General features: G+C 37.8%; 1 protein-coding gene across 2 annotated transcripts; it reads right to left on the bottom strand.

Annotated features, from left to right (window-relative positions):
* Window positions 1–8,950: 8,950 nt before the first annotated feature.
* On the bottom strand, window positions 8,951–22,767 carry CCNL1 (cyclin L1). Of its 2 annotated transcripts, XM_049628646.1 has the most exons (11): window positions 22,102–22,767; window positions 21,729–21,803; window positions 21,179–21,288; window positions 15,465–15,585; window positions 14,315–14,379; window positions 12,477–12,576; window positions 12,268–12,372; window positions 12,031–12,172; window positions 11,684–11,795; window positions 11,459–11,557; window positions 8,951–10,724 (listed from the first exon to the last, which is right to left on the bottom strand). In XM_049628646.1, the coding sequence occupies exons 1-11, from the start codon at window positions 22,402–22,404 to the stop codon at window positions 10,376–10,378; spliced, it is 1,581 nt and encodes a 526-aa protein (XP_049484603.1). In that variant the 5' UTR covers window positions 22,405–22,767; the 3' UTR covers window positions 8,951–10,375. The 2 variants fall into 2 exon arrangements, with proteins under 2 accessions (XP_049484603.1, XP_049484604.1); XM_049628647.1 differs by lacking the exons at window positions 8,951–10,724; window positions 11,459–11,557; window positions 11,684–11,795; window positions 12,031–12,172; window positions 12,268–12,372 and having other exon boundaries at window positions 12,576–14,075; window positions 22,102–22,761.
* Between the last annotated feature and the right edge of the window lie 2,820 nt (window positions 22,768–25,587).

The following is a 25,587-nucleotide window of genomic DNA, read 5'->3' as shown; positions in this document are numbered from 1 at the left end:
TGTACCCTTTGAGTTATCACAGATTCAAGTCTGGATTAAGGACTTAAATGAGGCTTAAGTGGACATGTCTAATGACACTAGTGTTCTTTTAGAAACAGACAAATCCTTATTGTGTTCAGAGCAAGACTTGCTGGTTAGCTGATAAGAGATTTAGAGAGATCTTCTATCACATCTAGCCGAAAGTGACCTCTAATGGGCAGCAGTACTTATTACTAACTCGTGCTGCAAACTGAAAGGCTCTTTTAAGGAAAGAACAGATTGTTGGAGAATGGGAACTGATCATGGTTGGGGAAGACTGTCATGAACCACAAGGAAACTGCATCCATGAGAAGCCCTATACATTGGCAGTGTGGTTACCTTGGCATTTATTTATTTTTTTAATGTTTGTTTTTGAGAGAGAGAGACAGAGCATGAGCGGGGGAGGGGCAGAAAGAGAAGGAGACATAGAATCCAAAGCAGCTTCCAGGCTCTGAGCTGTCAGCACAGAGCTTGCTGTGGGGCTTGAAATTCAAGCCCTCACGAACCGCCAGATCATGACCTGAGCTGAAGTTGGATGCTTAATCAACTGTGTCACCCAGGCACCCCTAGTTACCTTGATGTTTATTATTTTTAAAATATTTTTCTTAATGTTTATTTTAGAGAGAGTGCAAGCAGGGGAGGGCAGAGATAGGGAGAGACACAGAATCTGAAGCAGGCTCCAGGCTCTGAGCTGTCAGCACAGAGCCCAAAGGAGAGCTCAAACCCACCAACCGTGAGATCATGACCTGAACTGAAATTGGTCACTCAACTGACTGAGCCACCCGGGCCCTGTCCTTGTTACCTTGACCTTTAAAAGTCACTCTATCCCTTCTAAAGCCAGTGCTGATGAAAAAGCCCAAGGACGTCTCATTATACACTCCTAGAAAATGTATAAATGGTGTGAATCTTTTGGAAAGTCACACCTGTGAAGAAAAGTCTTAAAAATATTAATCTCAGGGTGCTGGGGTGGACAGTCAGTTGAGTGTCCGACTTTGGCTAAAGTCAGGATCTCACAGTTCGTTGAGTTCAAGCCCCGCATTGGGCTCCTTGCTGTCAGCTCAGAGCCTGGAGCCTGCTTCGGATTCTGTTTCCCTCTATCTCTGCCCCTCACCTGCTTGTGTGCACATGCACACGTCCTCTCTGCCTCTCTCTCTCTCAAAAATAACTAACCATTTAAAAAAATATTTATCTCAAAGGACACGGGAGCTATCTTAAAGCATTTCTCGTTGGCCATATCTGGGATAACTATAACAAATTAGTGATAGTAATAGATTATAACCCACAAAATGAGTCCATACTGATATACATAAACAAAGGATAAACGAAGAAGGGAAAGCTCTTCCTTACAGTGGGATTCCAGCTAATAAATGGAAGAAGGAATGTTGGAATTAGGAAATCATTTTCAATAATTATTTTCAGGCTAAAAGCAACGGGTACTAAAATTAGTAGGCAGAATTATGAAAAACAATATGTGATCTTGAAGCATCTCCCACATTAGATACTTATTTTTTTTAATTTTTTTATTTATTTCTGAGAGAGACACAGTGTGAGTGGGAGAAGCTCAGAGAGGGAGACACAGAATCCGAGGAAGGCTCCGGGCTCTGAGCTGTCAGCACAGAGCCCAATGCAGGGCTCGAACCCACAAACTATGAGATTATGGCCTGAGCCGAAGCCAGACATTCAACCCACTGAGCCACCCAAGCTGTCCCCACAGAAGATATTCATTACAAAGGGGAAACTAGTCTGAGAACACTGGCAGACACCGCCTAAACCAGTAATCAAAAGTAATTCCGTTAGTGATGGAACCAGTCAACATGTGCCTCCTAATCTGATGCACTGAGAAAGACACAACTCACTTCTATCATATTCCTACCCAAAGCACAAAACCTGAGTCTAGTCATGAGGAAACATGGGACGAACCTCAGTTAAGGGACATTTGCAAAACCACTGGTTTACACTGGGAGGAAGGAGGAAAATAACCCCCTAGTGATGGATTAGAATTGGAGGTTTCGTGTGAAACCTCCATGTAGAAGCAGTGACACCGCGATAGCAACACGCATACCTTATGCCAGAACTTGGTCCCTTACTAACGGGAACCTGTACTTCTTAGAGGAATGTCTTCCAGGGTTGAAGCAGAGAAAGTACAAGGTGAGCCTGGATTATCTTGTTTTAAAAGAAAATAACATATAATGCCCAAAACTAATGAGGACGTTATTGAAAGGTCAAGGGAGCTTGCTTACAGGAGTTTCCACTGGCCTAATTTGGGGTAATATCATCATCACAGTGAATAATGAGAGGAATAATGAGAAGAATGCCAACCAATAAATGCTTAAACAGGCTAGAAATAGAAGAATCACATTTTCCAACTACTAGTAACAGAACAAAACAAAACAAAACTTGATTTAGGCAAGACCATTAATGGATGCTAAAGCCATTGGTAAGAACTGTCAAGGAGCAGGAAATTCAGTCTTCATGTATAACCCCATAGAGTACAGATTGAAAGTACCTTCCCAGTGACGGAATCTGGTGAACACCACCTTAGTCACATGATCAAAGTTACTATCAATGATAATAGGACAAATTGACATGCGCCTGCTTGGTGTTACACTGAGAACATAATATTATCTTTGTAGTGTGCCTACCAAAAATGTTTAACATGGATCTGACCACAGGGACTTTTCTAGATTAATGAAGCCTAAGAGATATTAAACTAAATACTATATATAATCTTTGGATCCTGCATCAACCAACCAATACCCAGTTATACACATTTTTAAAACAATCTGGAAAATTCTAACATAAACTGTATTACATAACTATATCGGTGCTAAATTTCCTGAGTGTGATGACAAGTTAAATTGTGGCAATGTGGGCAAATGTCCTTGATCGTTTGTGGTATATGCTAAAATATTTAAAGGTGAAGTGACTTAAATGGTTCAGCAAACAAAAATATGTGTGTATATATATACACATACGTATATGCCTAGAGAGATGACACAAGTGTAGCAAAATACAACTATTAGTGAGTCTCAGGTAACAAATAGAAAGGTACTGGCTGTACTGCTCATAATTGTTCTTAGAGGCTTGAAATTTATCAAACTATAATGGAAAAAATAAAACAAATCTCCCCCAAACAAAAAAATGTCACAGTCATGAAAGACTGAGAAACTATTTCAGATGAAATGAAACTAAAGGGAATGTGTGATTCTAGATTAGATCCTGGACCAGAAAAGGCCATTAGTAGGAAAATTGGCAATATTTGAATAGGTCAGTATAGTTTTTGTAATTTCCTAACTTTGATAATTATACTACAGATATGTAAGATAAATGTCCTGATTTTTAGGGGGTATACATTGAAATACAGGTAAACGGACATCATCACTGCAGCTTACTCTCAAACATATCAGAAAATCCAGTACATACACACGTAGAGGGAGAGAGAGTGATAAAGCAAGGGAGGTAAAATGTTAACATTTGGGGAATCTGGATGAGGGATATACAGGAATTCTTCTGAAATTATTTCACAATGAAAGTTAAAAAAATGTTCACTTCAGGGGCACCTGAGTGGCTCAGTTGGTTGAGCGTCCAACTTTTGATTTCAGTTCAGGTCATGATTTCATGGTTCATGAGATCGAGCCCCAAGTCAGGCTCTGTGCTGATAGCATGGAGCCTGCTTGGGATTCTCTCTCTGCCCCTCCCCTGCTTGTGTGTGTTCTCTCTCTCTCTCTCTCTCTCAAATAAAAAAATATTCACTTCAGTGTCTTTCATCTTGTTTTCCTTATGTCATTGTAGTGGGTTTAATAGTCCTCCCCACCCTCCCTCAAATTCATGTCCATCTAGAACCTTACAGTGTGACTTTATTTGTAAATAGTGTCTTTGCAGATGTAATTAGTTTAGATGCGGTCACATCTAAATCCAGTGACCGGTGTCTTTATAAGGCGGACGTACACAGAGAGAAAAACTCCACGTGAAGATGGAGGCAGAGAATGCAGTGACACAGCTACAAGCCAACGAATGCCACGAATGGCTAGGAGCCACAAGAAGCTAGGGAGAATCCAAGGATTCTTCTCTAGAACCTTCAAAGGGAGCACAGCCCTGCCAACACCTTGATATCTAGCCTCCAGAATTGTGAGAATAAATTCAAGTCAGCAAGTATGTGGTAATATTGGTTATAGCGATCCTAGGAAATTAATAGTCACCTGCTTAACACAGTGGCTCTCTGGTGGCATCCACAAGCCTTTGATGATACTGATATAATGAGAGTAGCATCTGTTGAACATTCACTACAAGCCTCCTGTGCTAAATGCGTGTATATATATATATATATATATATATATACACACACACACACACACATTATTTATTTTAATCCTCATAACATCTGAATACAGCAGACTCAATAACTAACTCTTCAAATGGGAAATGGAAGTTTGGAGATGTTGAGTAGTGTGTGCAAAATTAGATAGATAAGAAGTGGAGGAGCTAAACACTGACCCCCAGCAGTGTGACTCCGTAAGTATGCTGCTCCCTGTGCCAGCTTCTCTGGCCGGAGCAGCAGGCCTAGTGTCCCCCCAGCACACGCTCCAGCGAACACCTCGCACACTGCCTCCATGTTACATTGCCTTTCCGTCTTGGCCCTTCAGGCCCTTCCTGTTCTAGGCCAGCCCACGTTCCCTATTCTCGATGAAAACTTTCCAAGGCCCTCTGGGCCACAGTGGTCCCTTTTCCTTTTTTAAACTCAGCACTTACTGTACTGCAGGCTTGGCCCTAAACTATACTGGAGATTACTTTGGATGTGACATCGCCTCCCAACTGGAAAGCAAGCACCCTGCAAGCAGCTATTCTGTGAAGATATTGACCACATATGTAGCCATCAAGACTTTCTCTACCTTTATTTCTCTAAGTAGAAACCTATCATGGTAGCCCTCATCAGGTTAAATGTAATTACAGCAGACACTTAACATTTGCAATTTTGCTATTTTCAAGTAAGTTAAAAGCTCATTTGCTGACTCTTAACTTCCCTCATGTGTAAAATATAGTCTGCTAGGACTAACCAGTTTCAACGTCAGTGTTGCAGTAATAGTTAAATTAATAAAACTTGGTTTGAAAAGGGCCAAGAAAATAATACATTTTGAGCAGAAAATTAGTTCTGTAATTTAGGGTGGAATATTTAACATCATGGTGGCTTAGACTTATGCTGTACCTCATACTCTGTATGAAGATCTGATGTGTTATATACTCTGTATAAAAACAGGAAGAGTCCATGTGTGAATTTTTTCACAAGTGCTTCAGCTATGCAAAAGCTCCTCAAATGAGGAATTCCAGTTTGGAAAGGTTAACCATGGTTATCAGTGGTTGACCAGTAAAGAGATGCCGGGCACGGTAAATAATCTGATTTTCAATTGACATAGTATCCTATACATACTATGCCACATTCACAGATGTGGGATTTATATAGGTCTTGGATTATTCTCTGAGATGTCAGGGGTCTACTGCAAAGACCAAGCAGGTATATCAGGGAGCAAAAAGAGCAGGATTCAAGAAAAATACCATGGTCAGCACACTGATAAATGCAAAACAAGACCTGCCTTCATTGTTGTGAATAGGGAATGGAAGGAACTGGAGTGCACTAGAATGTGCACACCCCAACCAGAGGGCTACTTGGTGCCAGTCAGTTGCTGCCAGGGATTGTAGATCTCATGTATTTTAACTTTTTAAAGAGAAGTTGGAAGTTTAGGATTTTATGTAAATATTTCCAATAAAAACTGTACCAGTTAGTTCATTTAAAACTAACATTGCACAAACCAGATACATGTGCAAGCTAGGATTTGGCCATGACCTACCAGTTTGCTACCCCAGGCCATTGTTTACAGGTCTCTGTCCCCTTTCAACTGTGAGCTCCAGGAACCTAGAACCTTGTGAAAAGAATATATACATTCACAGAGGGGCAACTGGATAAAGAACACATGCTCATGCTTGAAAGATGAAAGCTTAAAATGTCAGAGAATTAGCATCAATTGAAATTCATTCATTTCTCAGTATTTGTTGCATGCCCTATTATGGGTCAGGCACTGTTGTAGGATTAGGTGAGAATATACAATAATGAATAAACCACACTCTTCTGCTTTCTTGAAGCTTATATTCTTATGAGTAAAAGTGATAAAATCAGGTAATTTCAGATAGTGGTTATTATGAAAAAAATTAGTGCTAAGGAACAGAACATGTCTGGGGAGCTTATTTTAGGGTGTGAATGCACCCTCTATGGAGAGAATGGCACCTGAATGATGAAGCCTATCAAATAAGATTTGGGAGAGCCTCCGAAGCAAGAAGGACGGCAAGGGCAAAAGACTCAGGAATAGATATGTGCACATTTGAGGAAGAGAAAGGTTGGTTGAGGGAAGAGGCTGGCAAGGACTGGATTACATACAGCTAGAGTCAGGGGTTTGTATTTTATTCAGAGTGAAATGTGAAACCATTGGAAGCTTTATGTATTAGAAGAACATGTGATTAACGTTTTAAATAGATCATTAGCTACTGTTTGAGAGATTGTAGCAAAGGCATACATAGAAACACTACAACCACATGTGGTTGAGGTGATGGCTGATGTAGGGGAAAGGAATTGGATGACATATAAAAGCAGACAGGATAGGAATTTGCTCTGTTCCTGAACTTGGGTTAGAATTAAACTAAGCAGAGGCAGCAAAACCAGAGAACACTTGGAATCAAAGGGCCCAGTGTTTTCATGAAAATCTTGTTCAGAATCAGATCTCATTTCATGAAGTATTCTGAAACAGCTGTATTTTGAACGGTGTTCATAGGAAATGTAGAATTCAAACTCTTCTAAATAGTTGGATGCTAATACTAATTTTGAATTGCAGAGCTAAAAATAGAACTTGCTTAACACACGTTAACAAAATGCTGTGAGGTAAGGGCAAGGGCCAAATAACTTGCCAAATCCCCTTGGTAGAGGAATATCTTGAATTCAGACATGACCTACAAGTCCATGTTTCTTTCATTCGAGAAATGGGACAAATGGCTACAAAGTCAGCCACACACAGCTACTCTAGGGAACATGAGGGGATCAGGGCCCATACAATGAACACTGCTCCCCTTCCAGTTTTCCCCGTGGGGGAAGTGAGTTTTCCTTATCAAACCCCATGAACACTCTCTAGTTAAACTAGGCTCCCAGTATGCCTGGGATTTTAACATGAATCTTGGAAAACTCCGGTCTTTAAGAAAAAAGAACTTCACAGTCATCTATTACAGCCCATGTTAAGAAATGGCTCTTAGTACCGTGAATATTATTGTGAAATTATCTTGTTTTTGGAAACTTTCATGAGAGCTACCTTTAAGTTTTTAAATATGGCTTTGGATGCAGGTTATGGGCATTAATAATGCTGTTAATAACTGATGGTAACACTGACAATATTTAAAGCTATAAAGCAAAGTTAGAACCGCAGTTAAAAGATAATCTTTTTGATGATCACTATTTTAAAATGGAAAGGTGATGAAGAATTTCACTGGTCTTCCTTTAGGGTTAAGATACAGTCATAAAGGACAAACATTAACATTCCGTAACATGAAAGGACTTGTATTAAGAATCAGGATCATTAGGAAAAATAGTTAACAACTTGTCTGCATTAAGACTTAGGGCTGTAGTGGGAAAAACAAGATAATGAGAGAACGTATACACAGGAAATACAAAAAGCTGTCAAAGGTACAAGCACTAATGGATTAAGATTGGCAACTGAAAGAAATACCTAGTGGATGAGGCAGCAGTCTAGTAACAGTTTAGCATAGCACATAATCTGGGTCCCCAGACTTCCAAATTTCACACTATGTAAAAAAAAAAAAAAAAAAAAAAAGTTATCAAATCTGAATCTGGCCAAGTCTTGAGATCTACAAAGTTTACAATACAGGAGACAGAAAAATACATCCAGTGATTTCAGAGGGTTACAATGAGCAAACCCAGAATATGAAAATTTCCTTAAGACAAACGACCCAATTTTTTTAAATTGCAAGGGGAAAAGGATGGGAGTCTGTGATTAAAACCAACATAAAATAGATGAACCTTGCATGAATATCCCAGTTATAAAAACAAATCCTTAGAGATAGTAAGGAAAATCTGGATACTGACTGGGTAAACAAGGCATTGTTAATTTTTTAAGTATAAAAAAAGTATTTTGGTGATGTTCAAGTCCTTACCTTTTTTAGTCTGAAATGGTTGAGGATGAAATCAGTTGTCTGGTATTTTCTTACAAATAATAAGGGTGGGAAATAAAATGGTGAATTGGTAGGTATGAACAAGGTAGGCTGGCCATGAATTGATCATTATTTCTGGAGCTGAGAGATAGGTATTTTACTACATCTATTTGAATTTTCCCTTAATAAAAGTTCAAAAATTGGTACATTAAAAAAAAAAAGTTTTTAAATTCAGGCAGAGCAGTATAAAGTGGTCAACTTCTTGACAAAAACCCAGAAAACTGACTCAGTAGTAGCACAAAGCAAAAATTAGGATGCATGGAAACAGACACCCTCACAAAGCCACCTCTAACATACAGCTCTCAGCCCACATGCAGGTGTTCTCTGCATCTTCCATCTTCACAAACCTCACCCGTGGTGGTCTTTCCAAACAAGGGTAAGGCAGGTAAAAATTTAAAAACTTGTAAAAATTCAAGATTAATTTTTTAAACAGGGCCTTTACGGACTTTTGTCTCTGCCTTTCTTCAGTGCATGTCTTTTAAAGAAAATAAATGGGTTTCCTGTTTGGATGTAGTTTAGGCTTGTAAGTTATTTAGCTCAGCAGTATGTATTACAAAATCCAATATAGAAAGAACGCTCATTAGTTCTTACAAATATATCTAAGTAGCACACCCAACATTTTAAAATCCAAATGAGTCTTCTCTCTTGCAGTGTAGTTGCCTTGTTTGGCTTTCTACTTTTTTCAGCCCTATTGCTCACCAATGGTGAATGTTGGTCTTTGGAATCATCTTGAGAAGCTGTTATTTTTTTTAAAAACATCCTTAGTGGCAGTAAATCTTCATATCTTTGTGGGTATATTTGATTTCTTGAAACAAAAAAATTATTTAGAGCCAGGTCTAGTGGCCACATAATCAAGTGTTAAAAAAAATTAATGCAAAACTTACTATAACTATAAAATAATGAAATCCTATATGGCCTTCTAAAATTTCTAAATTCACTTCCAAATTATTGGTAAAATAACTCAATATGCATATTAAAAATGTATTCATTTGGATATAGGACTTCTGACTTTTTCAACAAAACTTGATTTACTTTAGGGTCAGATTTTACTTTTTTCAGCTAGCCAAGTCCGGGGGTCCTCATTTTATTATTCAATCCTCCTAGCCTAGATAAAATCTTCACTGTCTAAATTAAAGAAAACCTTTAATGTTTAACAGTTGGGTCTGATATACCATTATGTTAAAAGTTTTGACTTTGTTCTAGAGGACAGCTCACTTAAGTGGTACCAGAGGCTTAAAGCAAATTTTAAGTACTATATATGTGCAAATAGGTTTCAACTTGAAGACTGGTTTAATGCTACAATAGAACATTTAATATTACACTGTTGCACAACTCCCATTGGTTTTTTTCCAAATGTAAAGGCAAAGACTTTTAGAATAGCTCTCAATGCAGGTAAGAACTGCATTTAAGAACCTTGAACTATATATATAGCTGATGGAGAAAAGGTTTTGTCAGAAAATCAGTACAGGCACTTTACTATTAAAATTTTTCTCTGTTTAATAATTTATTTAAATAAGATTATTTGAAGCAGTTTAGAAAAACAAGATTTGCATTTTATTTCCTTGTAAAAATCTTTACACATGCAGACAAACCAGTGTTAAGAAAGTATTCACCATCATTTAAACAAATAACCACTTAAATAGAACAGTGTCTGCAATTTTTATCTGTATAAAAATAAGATACATTTTTACAGAACTCACCTCCAGTTCTTATAGCAATAAACAATACACAACTATAAGTACAATTGAACCTGACCATGGTTTTCAATTAGATACTGCTAGGGCATTTTAATGTGCAAAAAAAACAAAACAAAAACAAAAACAAAACAAAAACCCTAGAAACAACCAAAAAAACCCCCCAAACAAAAAAGAAACCCACAAAAACTTAAAAACAAAAAAACAAAAAACCCCAAAACAAAAAAAAAAAAACACATAGTTTCCTTCCAAAAGAAAATGTCCTCAGTGTTTCTAGAGACCTAGAGGGCTTTAAGAAATCAAATCCTAATCAATTTCCTTTTAATGTTTTGATTATGAGTCCATACATCACACTGTAGATAGGCAAAACCAGGAACTGATGCAGGCTCAAAGGAAGAAAGTCAGCGCCTGTGCCTGCCATGTCCTGAGCGACTGCCACCATGGTGCTTGCCTTTATGGGACCTCTCAAAGGAGCGAGATCTTTCACGCCTGTCCCTATGATGTCCCCTTTCATGCCTGTGTTTCTTGGCAGCATCTGAGTGATCCCGAGACTTGCTCTGAGATCGAGAACGAGACTTTTTCCTTTTATGACCATGTCTATTTGAACTTTTTAAATCCTCTCTTGTATGCTTGGCCTTAAGGTGAGGAGAACCATGATTATGATGTCGTCTTGGACTTTCACTGTGACTGCGGGACCTGCTTCTTGATCTTGAGCTGTATGTTCCAGATCGGCTCCGCCTATTATTATAACTTAGACAATAAAAATTTGAGGTTTAGATTCAGTTTCTGCTGGGAACAGATTATTTTGATGGTGCTTTTAACAGGTTCAAAAAACAATATTGACCTGTAGCAGTACAGGCAAGACAGAAAACTTTCACTAAATTTACCCACCTCTCACCAGCTCCCGCTAGCCTGTATTATACAAATCTTAAATATACCACATGTCTACATTCCAAAGAGAAAATTAGTAATTTTTGCAAAGTGTCCTAGATAGCTATGCTTTTTATTGAGTATCTCACACATGTTCAAAAGAGCCATTGAACAGACACAAGCAGCTAGCATTTTAATTACAAAGCCAGGGAAGATTCTTTGGCTCTGGTCAATTTGATTACTGGTTAATTAACAGTTAATAAAATATTAATATTCTCGAATTAAACTTAAACAAAAAGACTGTTTTCACATTAAAAGACTGTTTTCACATTATAGACAGGATATTATAGCCTTCCATAGCACTTTGTGGCCAGCCCCTACACTTCTTCAAAAAATGGGCAAAACCAGAACACAATGTTAAGTTACACTACCACAAAACGAAAAAGCCATGTATAGGCAGGGCAGATTTCCAAACTCACTTCTCATAATTTAGCTCATGTTAAAAAGACTAAATCTAGCCTAACTGTGAAAACATCCAACTATGTTCAATTTTCTTAAAACTCAGGAACGTTACTCCAAATAAGACTGCTTTCTCTATGAGAATATTTACTTACTGTCTTCTTGGAGTATGTGATCTAGAACGTGATCGTGTTCTTGATCTTGATCGACTTGCACTCCTGCTGTTTCTACTTCTCTTGCTGTCTTTTCTTACACTTAAAAAACAAACAAACAAACAAAAAAACCCCCACACCATTATTTCAGATACATGTTTAGTGTGTTAGAAATTAAACACATAAAAGAGTCCTTAGACTAGTTTTCTAATTCAAATATACTCTCACCCATTATAAGGGCTTTTGGAAGCCTGTTGTCTGTCCTCAGGTTCTTTCTTGACTGTCTTCACATTAACAGAGATTGGTGACTTCTCTTCAGCTTTCACTTCTCTTGGTGATGCTTAAAAACAACACAAAGACATGTTATCTATTGGATTTAATAGAGGGCCAAAAAGTTGTTTCTAAATGAAACTCAAGAGCACCGTGCTTTCAAGTATTTGTCTATCATAAGAGAAAATGGTAACAGCTTCTTGCTTGCTAACATCATTGTTTCTATGCCACTGTTATATGCTAAAGCTTTCTAATAACTGCACATCTTCAGTGCCCAAATCATTTCAATTTTGAATATATCTTACATGGTTTGGAGGCTGGGGAAAATCCACCAAGGGTTGAAAGGGCTGGAGTTCCATCGGGATTCAATCCCTTTGCTTTTAATTTGGCTTCTTGTAAGGCTACTTTTCTTTTCTCTACTTCTTTTTCCAACAATTCATAGTTTGGCTGGTGGAAGAAAATGAAGTTAGTAGTTCTCCCTTATACTAGTTTAGACTCTTAACACTTAAAAAGTATTAACACAAACATAAGTAAACAGCTACCTTTTTTCTGGTATAAAGCCTAAGCGTTTCTATGCAAATTTCCTGGATTTCCTCTTCTGTAGTACCAAAAAGAAGAAACCAATGGGGACGAGTTGGTAATGGAATCTAAACCATAAAAACAGAATGGTTTAGAACAAATTTCAGTTTTTATTAGAACTGCTAACTCTTGTGATGTATCCTATAGCAGACTACAGGCTATATATACCTACCTGAAGAGCTCTAGCTGCAAGGTAGATGCAAGCACATGCTATAGTCTCTGGCTGGAACCGAACAAATACATTGGTTCGAAGACTGTCATTCATATAATTCCTGAAAAATATTTCAACCATAAGCTTTGTACATAAACAAACCAGTCCTTCCGAGGCTTACATAAAATTGGAGACTCAATCTACTTTATTCTTTTTTCTTCTCTTATATTCATATCCTCATATTCTAGCATACAACAACTCTTAACTCAAAAATCAGTAAGAGATAAGAATTTAACACTGGAACCATTCTTCAGCTTTCCTAGATGTGACTAAAGTCCTTTAAAATAATTCCACATCATCCCAAATAGTACTTCTGTAGTTTTTATTTCTATGAAAAGCAATGCTTTGAAAGTCAATTTTCACATATCTAATTTCAGAAATGATAAACCACTCCAACAGTACTTCAAGCCATTAATTATTGACCATCTCTCCTTTATCCACAATGAAAAGCAGTGTCAACCAAGTTCTTTCAAAAACTCAAAATACTGTAACAGGGGTAAAAAGGCATTTTCAGTAAGCACTCACCAAATTGTATTAAGAAAACTAAGCTACTTCAGAAAATCTAGGTAGGGAAGTGAAGAGCAGTAAATATACAGAATAGCCTTGTTTACATACCTTTTTTGTGACTAAGTACAAACAAAAGCAATAAACTACTTCAGTTAATAAAGTGCTGGACTTTTTTATTAGTGAACCCTCCCCACAATATCCCTAAAGTATTAAAGAAATTTCACAAACTGTTTAAAAGGTTAAACTATTTTAAAAGGTTAGACTATTTCTTAAAAATCCTTATCCATGAAAACTGCTTAAATGTTCTATAGAGCATATATTAAAAATGTCATGCATTTTATAAAAGCAATTAGACTTATCTAATATTACTGATATTTACTGAGTCCTAAAGAAGCATGGCAGTCATTTAAGTCCAGAACATGAAAATTACTTAAGTCCTGCACATCATCAACAGTCTTGAGAAAGTAGTTGTAGCTGGACCAAATTCCTTGTTTTACCTTAAAATAAACTAGCCCTCCAAGTCAAACATCTTCATGTCAAAAGTCCAAGTTCTACAGTACTTATGGCAATATTAACATCTCTTTTAAAAATGTAATTCTTTTAGTATTGCCTCAACAGTCCAGCAGCTATAATTCATCCAGAATGGGAATGGTGCCCATTTTAAGCTGCAAGTTGTACTTTCCCCTTTGGTAGACACCATGCTATACATACTAAAAATAGCTAAGTCAAACTCCTAACAAAAAAAAAATCATTTAATTCATAATGGCTGGACAACAAATCTATCAAAAATGAACTATTCATTTTGATAGTTACAGGTATACATTATATACACAGGCATGTTGAATAGTTACTTCTAGAAGCAAATATACAAATCCTTTTGACACCCCGACAGAACTAGAAGATGCTGCCAGATGGATATGGACCACTTCAGTGAATCTCGGATGAGAGCTTGCACTGGATTGGCTGGAGAGCAGGGCAGCCAATCAGGCCATCCTGAGGTCATGGGCTGAAGTGCAGAGGGCAGAGTTCTATGACTTACCATCATGGACTACCCTTTAATTAAAGAGTAGAAAAAAGAACAAAGTTAAATTGAGTTCTCCATTGAAAGCAATTAGTCAAGCCAAGAAAACAGGAAGCAGAAATAAGCATTATTTACCTTTTGGTTAAAAAACAAAAAAAACAAAAAGCACCAAAACAAACTCCTCTCGTTATTTTGGAAAGGGAAAATGAAACTTACTTTATTTCTGCTTCTGTTTTCCTGGCTAGGAAAGAAATGTAAAAAAGCAACTTACCAGGCAGTTTGAACCAGGGTTTGATTACGTTCACATTCTAAGACTTGTAAATACATAACAATGATCTGAAGGACAAGGGAAAAAAACTCAATTTAGCAAATCAGTGGTTCTTTAAGAATACAGAGTTCAATGAATATAAGTAATTGAAATGTTAGGTGCAAGTTTTATCTCTTCTACAACTGCATAGATAATACAGACCAACCTATAACACACAGGCAGTCGGTGTGGGTTATTATGCCACTAGATTCCATAAAAATTAGAAGTATGATCCAAAATTGCACAGGAAAAATGAGCGAAATCAGTTAAAAAAAAATACCTAATTTCTCCATGAACACTTTACTATGTGACAGGCACTGTGGTATGAGATTATTTCACTTAATTTCCCAGGGTACAATTCTACATGTCCAAAAATCCTACAGACTGTATGTTTTTAATGCTACACAATGCATATGATCATATTATGTAATACAGTGGATATTACAATTAAGTAATCAAACAGTATTCCTACAGTGAAGCTTATCACACTAAAGTGTGATAAATAAAAACTACATTATCAACAGTTTCACTACAGTTCAGGTTAAATCTTCCTGGACCTTTATTATCAATCTTCCTAATTTTACAATCTTGAATATGTAGCATCCGAGGAACAGGGATATTTGCCAAAGTCCAAGAGCTAATGGCAAAGACAAACTTCTCTCACAGATAGTCCTATCCCCAGAGCACCCATATGGTAACCAATGGGCTATTATGATGATCATATGTAAGCTAAGAGATACTGGAGAAATAAATATTCAGACAGCGAGCAGCCACTATGCTTTGAACATTTTACTGTGTGACAGCATTCCAGGTACTTTTGCACATGTATATTATTTCCTCTTTGGAATAAGGTTATTTCACAATCTGTTTTCTGGCTAGGGAAACTGGGTTAACCACAGAGGCAAAAACAACTTATCTATGCCCACACGATGAAGGGTGGAGATCTGAACCCAAGTCTTTTTGACTCCTACTTTCTGATAAATTTCAATAACCTGAAGGATGCTTTTTAAAAACCAAGGTTAACTCTCAAAAATAACAATATAAATTCATGTAAGATGCAGTTTTAGAAAGACCCTAATACTTACGAATGTAATCTCTGCACTCTACAACTCACCTTATGGGGATGCTTGACATGAACACAAAATCCCAACTCCTTTAGCACCCTTCTCTCTGCCTTGATAACTTGATTTTTGGTGTTAATGTAGTTCTGATCAAGGATCAGGGGGCTTGGAGTCCTATAGTTTGTAAGAAATAAAATCAAAACTGTTTTGCACATCCAAAAAATTGTATTTGTGGCATCTCCATTTTCCCTTCCAACCAACTATTGGCAACAGAAACCAGCTTTTTAAACTCCTGCAAACAAGTTAAAGCATTAATCTTGTGCTGTCCAAGTTATGCTAATTAAACATACACTTTCTAAACTAGGTTTCTATAGGAACTAACTCAACCCTGTAGTGAAAAATTCATTCTAATACTTACATGTATCCTTTGTTGTTTTTTTCATGATTATCTTTTAGGTGTATATGTATACATAGACTTAAATTGTCGATTTATCATCACAAACCTCATCAGTCTCCACAGATTTTTTCCAGTGACAAAACTAATGTGTTATTGAAAATATTTACTATAAAGACTTCATAAGATTATAATGATTTAATTCATTTTCTAAACTATCAACTCTTGGCTAATTTATGGCCAAAGTATAAAGTGGGGGAAAAAATGGTAGGTAGCTAATTCAGATTCCCCTAAATGGACAATTTGCCTAAACAAATTTATTCTAAGAATCCGTCTCTGTTAAAGAAAATCTGAGCACTAAAATTTCAGCTCAATTACATAAATAAAAGATTCAAAACTAGAAGCGATCAATAAAAAACAGGCTTAAATTTGGTCTGAGTTGTAGTTACCAGGCAATACTCTTTAGAATGCAATTTAAAAGAGAAGGGAAGACCATGATGAGGGAATCAGAATACTCAAGGTCCCTGTGCCAGACTAAATTTTGATAGCTTCAAAGGTTATAATGCAGAAAGCTATGTATCAGTGGTTCAATGCTTAGGAAATAGCATTTTCAATTAAAAGACTATCTGATTTAAATTCAAAACTGGTTTCTTACGGAGAACTTGTGGACTTTCATTTCCCATTGTCCTTCATTTGACGTTTTTAGAGCCAATAAGAAATACATTTTCATTAAGACGTGATTATATGGTGTATATGTAGGGAGAGAACATTTAAAAATGTTTCCCCATACTGAATTCATTTCAGCCAAAAGATTCAAGAGTTTTTGCTCTGGCAGAACACATCTGGTTTTAAAAAAAGGTCATTCTGAATATTACCACTCACAACTCATTTTATCATGTACGCCAAATCCAGAAATATGTAAGATTGTATTTTAAATACATCCACTTGAATATTAGAAAACAATCTGAAATGAGCTACATTAACTACCCTGCAGTGACATATTATCTAAACATCTTTTCATTTTCCTTCCTTCATCCCATCTAAAATTACAGCAACAAGAATGCTTATTAGACTATTTCAAATTATTTGATAGTATATGATTTTTATCAAAATACACTAAACAAAAAAGTTGGTAAATCTGACAAGATGGAAACTAGCTTACTTAAATTAACAGTGCTGAAAATGGCCTTCACTCCGTTCGATTCCTATTATAGCTATGAGAAGTGTGAGGAATGAGGCCACCAACTGGACAGGGGACAGACTTCTAATATAAAAATATAACAACGAATCTACCTTATCAGGACAATAGGCTACAAGTTAAATACTCTTTGGGGAAAAAATTAACTTCAGAGCAATCAATGTACACATGAATATATAACCCAAAAATCTTAAGGTTTGTAATTTTTCAGGTTTTATCATTATTACAAAAAGTTTGGAAAAAAGTCAAATCCACACCTCCGACTCTCATAACCAGTTATTTGATGGCCCTCCTTCAACAGGTATCAGGACGTAGAATATCCCCAGTTTTATAGTGGCCTGCCACTAACTCTTTACTCCCTGCAATTCAGACTGTAAACCGCACCATTAAAATCCTAAAAATAAATTTATAAAAGTAGTTGTCTCATTTCCCCCTATTTTATGTTGATCAAACTAATCTATACCTCTTACTAAGCTTGCTTTAACAGCTGCCTTCAAATTGTGTTAAAACTCACTTTTCCTGCAATTAACCAACTACACACTTGTCTCAATAATGGCTATTATCTGATCCCCAAATCAGGCTTATTCATTAATTGAATTAAATGAATTAATTCATTAAATGAATTGTTACTTTCCATCTATTCTGCCACAATCTTTACTTTCCTTTTTTCGTATGTCAAAGTCCCAACACCAAAACCAATTAAGGAAACCAAACCCATTATTTAGTGTAATTCAACTATATACTCAAATTCTTGCTTAGGCCTTCTACTAGTGGTTTTGGAAGGTAACTTTGTAGATATATAATCTGACACTTTCATTTTGTTAAAAACTGGTTTTAAATCAAGAAAGGCTCAATGAGCATGTAATTTACAACTACCGTAAAAGGATTATTTTGTATCAGAATTTGTATCAGAAATAGAAAAATGTTTCCATAAGTCAGCAATAAGAAAAGATTAAAGGAAACTGTCTAAGCAGGTGGTTTCCTTACTTACAGTAACAATTTATCAATTAGTACTGTCTATGGCAGCAAGCACATAAAGTTGAATTGAAGCTTGCTAGAATTTCTTCATCTTGAATTAAGTAAACTTTCCTTTCCAGTAAGTTTCAGGAGGTGACATTCTAAATCTCTTCAAAAAAAAAAAATTACCTATTCAGAGAAAAAATAATTTTCATCATCAACTAAACTCTACCTCCCCTGCTTTTTTATCAGATTTTTAAAATTAAATTTACATGAAAAGAAAAATTTTCAAATTTTAGTCTTAATAGGAAATCTTGGGCTTTGGTCACTGGAAGTTTATTTCGTCTCTGAGAATAACAATTTTTCCTTTAGCATGATTTAGTTGAAATACGACTTAACAAAAAAAAAGAAAAAAAATTCAAACAGGATATCCAAACATGGTTAGTCTCACTTGTGTGGTACAAGCACCTAGAAAATTTGGACTTAGTTCTTCGAGAGACTACACTAAAATGAGATTTAGTTTATGAGGAGCCAGATTGTTGTTCAATATACAGAAAGTTGTAACGCCTACTCCAAGGGAATATTCCTCCTCTAGCAGTGTTTAAGCCAGCTGAAGGCCACTACCTTTACAACCACCGAAATAAACTGAGGGAGGTTGGACTAAATGACAAGACCACTTAAGACTTCCAGTTCTTGTCTATGATCTATATACCTGCTGAAAATACCACACCATATTCACCAATGAATGGTTGCATCAGTCTGAATATTTGTCTTTAGGCAAGCATTCAGGTATACATGTGGGCTCCTTAAAATTACAGAAAATGCTTAATTGTCTGGAAATATGCTGCATCTCAAAAACAAAATCGGAAACTAATGAAATGAAAAAGCAATTTTCTCTTTCAATTCAGCCATTTATTCTGACCTTAGAGGCAATTATGAAACTACAGAAAAATTGAAGGGGGGAGGGAGAAATAATCCAGGACAGGGCTTGGGCATTGATACTTTCTAAAAGCTCCTCTGGTGATTCTAATGTGTAACCAGGACTGAAAAACAATGACCTAAAGGCTACAAAAATGATGCGTCCTCTGTCATTACCAAGATCAGACTACAACTTAAAGCTATGCATAAACCAGATTAAAACAGCATCATTAAACTGATATACTATTTATCTAACTAAAATGGAATACCAACAATACTTTCTAATGGCACTACTCTAGATAAAAACACACCAAGCTATAGTTTCTAATAACTTGGACAGCAAAGACAAAAGCTTATAACAAGAAACAGGAGTTTTTCTAAATGGTTCACCAGTGGCCAACCTGTTAGTCCCCGATTCCAGTGACCTATTCTCAGAGCACTGGCTTCTCCTTGGGGATTTTCGATACTTCACTCACTGTTGCCATGACGACAGCTTCATCTCTATGTACCACTCCACATCACCCAGGCTTTGGTAAATGTAGCTGGTCGCTGTATAGTCGGTTGCAAGGGAAAAAAGAGTTGAAGTTAATAACATATACAAGTTACGTGTCTGAGTAAACTTGTAATATGCATAGAAACACTTTTACATCCTGCTTTAAAAAAAAGGCTTCCATGCAATTAACAACTCCTTTTAAATTTCATGCTATAATCAGACTTGTAAGATTGAGACAAAGTCAATTTCTCTGTAATAATGACCAAAAACACACTATTACATCAGGCGCAACAGTCAGGTGAGATGTTTTAAATTCCAAAGTTTGTATAGTTAAGAAGACCTACTCTGACCTCAAGGAAGAATACTCTAAGTCTCATAGAAAAAGTTCAAAGTAGATAATCATTGTTAAGTTACAATACAACAGTTGGCTCAATGGTTCAAAGAATACAGACCGAAAACTCCTTTAGGCAAACACTGAATCCTCGGATTAAAAGCCTTTTAATTACTGTCAATTTGTTTTAAACACCCTGAAGAATCCACTAAATATCTAAAAACAAATTTTAGCTCAGACCACACTAAATACCAATTTGATATCTTCCCAATTTCCAGGGATTCCTCACCAAGAAGCTAAAGGATAGTTTAAAATAAAATATTAGTCTGTCCCTGGACGTGGTTAGGGTAAATGAGAAAAGATGGAGGAAAAAAGAACGTAAGAAAACTGAAAAAATGCTGTGGAAACTATCTGGGTAGCAATGGCTCAGACTTTCTAACTAAAGGTTACTTTACTATGTCTCTGGATAGTTCCATTACTGACAACTTATAGATTCAGCCAATAAAGCCCACGCATGTAGGATACTAATTTGGCACTGACACCCAACCCCAACAACTTAAAATCCTTTTAAAACTAACTTCCTTTCAAACTCAGTACAAGTTTATCTAACATCACCACAATTTCTTAAGAAGTGAACACAGAACTAATCTATGCCAAGTGTATCCTTCTGCAGGATGTACTAGAAGTCACCTCTAGATGCAGGAAGCCTGCAACTAAAACTTTTTGCACTGCCTCTCACGAACCCATAGGTCCACACAAAGTGTTGTCACGCAGCCACAAAATCTCCAAGACACTATTTGGTTTCTATTTTCTTCTTACAAGATCAAATAAAAACGGTCCTTATCTAAATGTAACCCAATAGTTATTTCTCTACCCCACTCACTGATACTGTATCTGACCAAAACAAAATACCTGTGTAATCCCTTTGACTTCAAACTTCAACCTTTATCCTGCAGTCCTTTCAGATCCGGTATTATGCGATATATCGTAGTTCAATGTTGAGAAGTATTCTAACAAAAGCCAACCTCAATTGATAAAGAATTAACTGGGACTTCGCGTAGAAAAACATGATCTACACAAAACTTTGCCACAATATTAACTTGAACTGCAGTGTTTACACTTCCAACCTTCAGTCTTCCAAGAGGGGAGGGAGGAAAATAACTTACAGAATACACTCACACTTGAGCCAAACGTATTCCCTTTCTTGTTTAATCTTAAACCACAGGACTGGCTTCACAGCACTGTTAGGATTGTCCATAAATGCAACTGCCTCTACAAACTTTAGATAGCTGGTTAATTGTGTTTTTTTTTTCAAATTAATTTAAGTATTAGTTAGCTCCTATGTGAATTTTAACACCTAAATTAAAGCTGGTTTTCCTTTGCATCAGTTTTGAGAAGAAAGAATGTTTTGAGTTGATGATTGGTGCACAATGCAGTAGCAGCAAGAAACACTGTGTTCAATAATGCCAATCTTACCTTTTTCCTCTTAACTGGCGTAGGTGGTGAAATACATTAATCACATCTCTTATTCTTCTAGGTGCTTCTTCAATTTTTGATGCAAGATTAATACAAGCCATGGCAACAATCTGAAAGAACCCATAATCCAATAAAAAAATTGTTAGACTACAACACTATCAAATAGGAAAGCCTCTTTCAAAGTCTAAACAACTTATTCTGATGGGAGAATTTCAGGACACAACTGGGACTTTTGGTGAAACAGAGTACGATGCACATTTCTACTCCCCATAGGCATACCAGATACGCTGGTACTATGCTTTTTTTTTATGCTTAACTAATCTTAATTGAATTTGATTGAAAATTGTGATTTTTGATGACAGCACATGGGCTCAAGAGAAGCTTTATAGTTTTAAAACACATTCCAAAAGTCTACTTCTCGTGGGTGAGAACTAGGTACAAAGGCCTAAACTAACCACTCCCTTTTTAGAAAAGCTGGGTGGAGACACTACCCCCTCCTCCTCGTTTCCGGATGAAGAAATCCCTTTTCACCCGCCCCCGCAGCTCTTACCTCGAAACTGTGTTTGACGAAAGACTTGGAGTAGAAAAAACGATGAAACAACACCTGCCCCGTTGCCATCGCCACCTGCAGACAAGAGAGAAGAACGGAAGCGCAGGGGTCAGGCGGGCCCGCACCAGGCGCCGCCGCCATTTTGTGCCGCCGCTCTCTCCCCCTCCCCCTCCCGCCGCGAACTGTTCGCTGCCGGGTCCTCCTTTCGCCTCGGCGCCCTCCCACCCTCGACCCGCCCGGGATCCGGCTGGGACCTGTGGCTGGAGAGCCCGAGGAGGCATCCCCACCCTGCCGAGACACACTGGTACCGGGATGCAGCGGAAGGGACAGCGGGGAGAAGCGCGCTGGGCCGGCCCGGGGCCGAAGCACTGACCTGCGGCAACCGGAGGAGAATGCCGGCGGCTTGGATGAGCTCGCAGCCCAGGATGCGCAAGTCGGTCTCGCTGGGCAGGTCGAGCCCGTCCTGCATAGACGGGGTAGGGGAGAGCCGCTCCTCCGGAATCAGCGAGTGGTCGATGGTGAGCGAAACTTCCGAGTACAGGCGGTCGCCGATCAGGATCCCTCCCGTCGTAGTCGTCGTCGTGGTCGTCGTCCCGGAGCTAGAGCCGCCCGCACTCGGGGCGGCCGACGAGGCGGCGGCGGCAGCGGTCGCGGTCGGGTGAGGCCCGGACGCCATAGTCTCAGCGAGCTGCACGCACGCCCAACGCAGCCGGAACCCGGAGCGAGACTAACCAGCGTCCTCGGCGCGACGGATATTCCCGTGACCGCCTGATTCTGGGCCGCTTCACGCAGCGTGCGCTTCCGCCCTGACGTCACCACGCCCGGCTGGTGCGCGCCAACTAGTCCCTTCAGGCCTCGCCTAGGCCTGCGCCGCCCGCGAGCAGAGGCCGGAGTGAGGAGTGCCGCCTTTGTCACCTGATGACCTCTCTGCTGGGGCCACGGAGTGGTCCAGGAGGTCGTCTGTTTAGCTAAAAACAGGTCTCAGTCGCCGCGTTTTTAATATTATTAGCCAGGAGAATAATAAGGGAGCTTTATCCCCAAGTTAGAGTTGGCAGAATTTTGCTATGATCTCTGCGCGATTTCGGTAATTTGTCAAGGACCTGCGTCTCTCTGCTTCTGTCTCGCCCTCCTAACTTTTAGCATTTGCGTGGCGCAGAGTCAGCGTGTACAAGAGGAGTTTAGGGCCGACCTTTGCCTTCATTGGCGGGTAGGAGCGGTTACTGTGATGTGGTGTGCAGACTAATTTGTGATTTAAAGTGATCCGCGAGGAATGTGGAGAGGACTGCCGTACAGTATTTTTAGAAAACACTAATGTGAACTACATTGGTTGCCCGAAAAAGCTCTACGATGAGCATGTAATTCCCCCTGGTATCCAAGTAAGACTAAGGCTTCGTAACGGCAAGGAGAGCGGCTGCTTTCGCCTGTTAGCTTCTGAAACTCTGGCCTGAGCCAGTGACAGGGCCCCCGTAATCTGGAAAATCCCTAGTTTCCAAAAATAGGGCGAGAACTTTACAGAGATAATTTGATTATGTCCAGGGGTCAATGTATCCATGTTGGTTACTACAATTAGGCAGAATGGAAGAAATAAATCTCATTTGTGTTTCTTTCTTCTGGGATTTTAGCTAGCGATTCCTGAAATTTCCTCATGTTTGAAGTAAAAACAGTGATACTGATAGGAACAGGTAGAGTCTGGAGTTGGGAGTAAATGAGTAGATCTTGGTTTATTCCAACTATCTTCTTATCCCACACTTGAACCTCTGATATGTTAGGCTAGTGATGAGAAATCCCATTATCTTTCTATTCATAGCTCGGGTTTAAGGCTTACTCTGTTAAATTGTGAAAAGTGCATTGAAACTTGGATCTTTAGAACAAAGGAAGTTTGAATACATTTCAGTATTTGTCAGTGATGTCATTAAAGCAAAACATATTCAGAAACCTCATCTTTAAAAAAGCATTACATCGATTTTATTTGGTAAATCCTTATATGAATAGTTCTGAACCCTGGCTGTGAATTAGAATCTTCTGAGTTTTGAAAACATGTTGATGCTTGAGCCTTACCTTCAGCCTTGCCAACCTTATAGAGGTTGATGTAATTAATTTAGGGTGGGCTCAGCCAGTGTTTGGATTTTGCCTATCCTCCAATGTTCAGCCAGGGCTAAGAAATACTACTCCAATGGAGTGTAATTCAGGTGCTGGCTAAAGCACTTAAACTCTCTGATTTTAACTTTTTTTTTTTTTTTTTTTTTTTTAGTGTTTATTTATTTTTGAGAGAGAGATAGCTGGAGAGGAGCAGATAAAAAGGGGACAGAATCCAGAGTGGGTTCCATGCTGACAGCAGCAAGCCTGATATGGGGCTTGAACTCACGAATCATGTGACTTGAGCCAAAGTCAGAAGCTTAACTGAGGAGCCACCCAGGCACCCCTCCTTTACCTTTCTGACTAGTCTGCTTCCAGGGAAACTTCCCTAGCCAATATTCAGAAGTCATTTAAAAATAATATTAATAAACTTTGAAATCTTTAAAAACTTTTTAATGATATGCTGTTTTTCTGGTTCTGATAACCTACTATGGTTATGTAAGATAGTGTTTTGGAAGTTTGGATCAATGATACATGGCACTCTGCTATTTTTGCAACTTTTTGTGAGTTTTCAATTATTTCAAACTAAAAAAAAAAGGCTAATTGGTAACATGATTCATTGAAACATAAAGTTTCAGTGAAATCACCACCTGTATTTATAATGACTTGAGAGTAATATAATTTATTTTTAAGATATTTCTTAATGGGAATTTATTCCTCTTTAGAGGGTCTTCCACCATACCTCTCCAATATGCTGCCAATAAACTGACTTGTTGATGTCTTGATATATTTTATAATATATTTTTACTCTCTAGATCCATGATTTTTAAAAACTCACAAGCGTAGGAGGGAGTTATGGGAGGAGATGGGGTTCCTTTTCTATTCCTGATATCTTATCCCAGTAGACCTCTCTGCTCCCCACCTCCTTCCTGTGTCTGACATTCATTTCTAGAAGAGCAGAAACACCCAGATCATTCCACACTTGGGCCTATTTCCCACTTCCTCGAACTGTACCCCCAAATTATGTCCAATAGAGAGGAGTATTTTCACTGTTCATCCCTTTAGCATCAAAAAAGATGGTAGAGGAGGTGGGCCAACATTTTATTTGCTTAGCATTAATTCATCAAACTGATGTTTTTAGTTTTAATTTTTTTTTTAAATCCATGACTAATCCACAGGATGGAAAGCAATAGGTCTAGTGGTTCTGCTCCACAAGGTTGTCTAAGGATAGGGATTAAAAAAAATTATGATTATCCTTTTCAGGGTCAAATTCTAGATAAATCATAGTTTAGAAAATTGTTATGTTATTTCTAAATTATTTTGAAGAAAGTTTGTTTTTCCATATACCTACTTCCAAAACATAAACGTTAAAATGTAGAAAGACTAAGACCTATTCAGAGTTATAAAGGTTCTAGACCTGGGACTAGTAAAGCATATGTTTTAACTGTATGAAAGCATTAGTAGAAGTGCATTCAGGCAAGTGAGAGAGTTCCATTAGGAAGGTACATGATTGAGTTTTTTGTCACGCAAAAGAAAAATGGAATGGTATATCTGTAATTTTGTATATTCTTTCAACAAACAGAGGTCCTGCTAGTAGACCTGGAGTTCACCATGTGTAAAAGAAAATCCGTGATAAAGTTTCAGTTTTTATTGTTTTAAGCCTTGCAGCCTTCGTATGATGACTCAAGAGACCAGTGGAATTATGAGTGGCCTTCCTATAACTACTGAAGAATCATATTCTTGATGCTTTGATCAGTTCTCATTCCATTAAACACTGTAGCCT

This window comes from Panthera uncia, chromosome C2 (genome assembly GCF_023721935.1).
Source record: "Panthera uncia isolate 11264 chromosome C2, Puncia_PCG_1.0, whole genome shotgun sequence".
NCBI lineage: Eukaryota > Metazoa > Chordata > Mammalia > Carnivora > Felidae > Panthera > Panthera uncia.
This window is presented reverse-complemented; position numbering and strand designations above follow the sequence as displayed.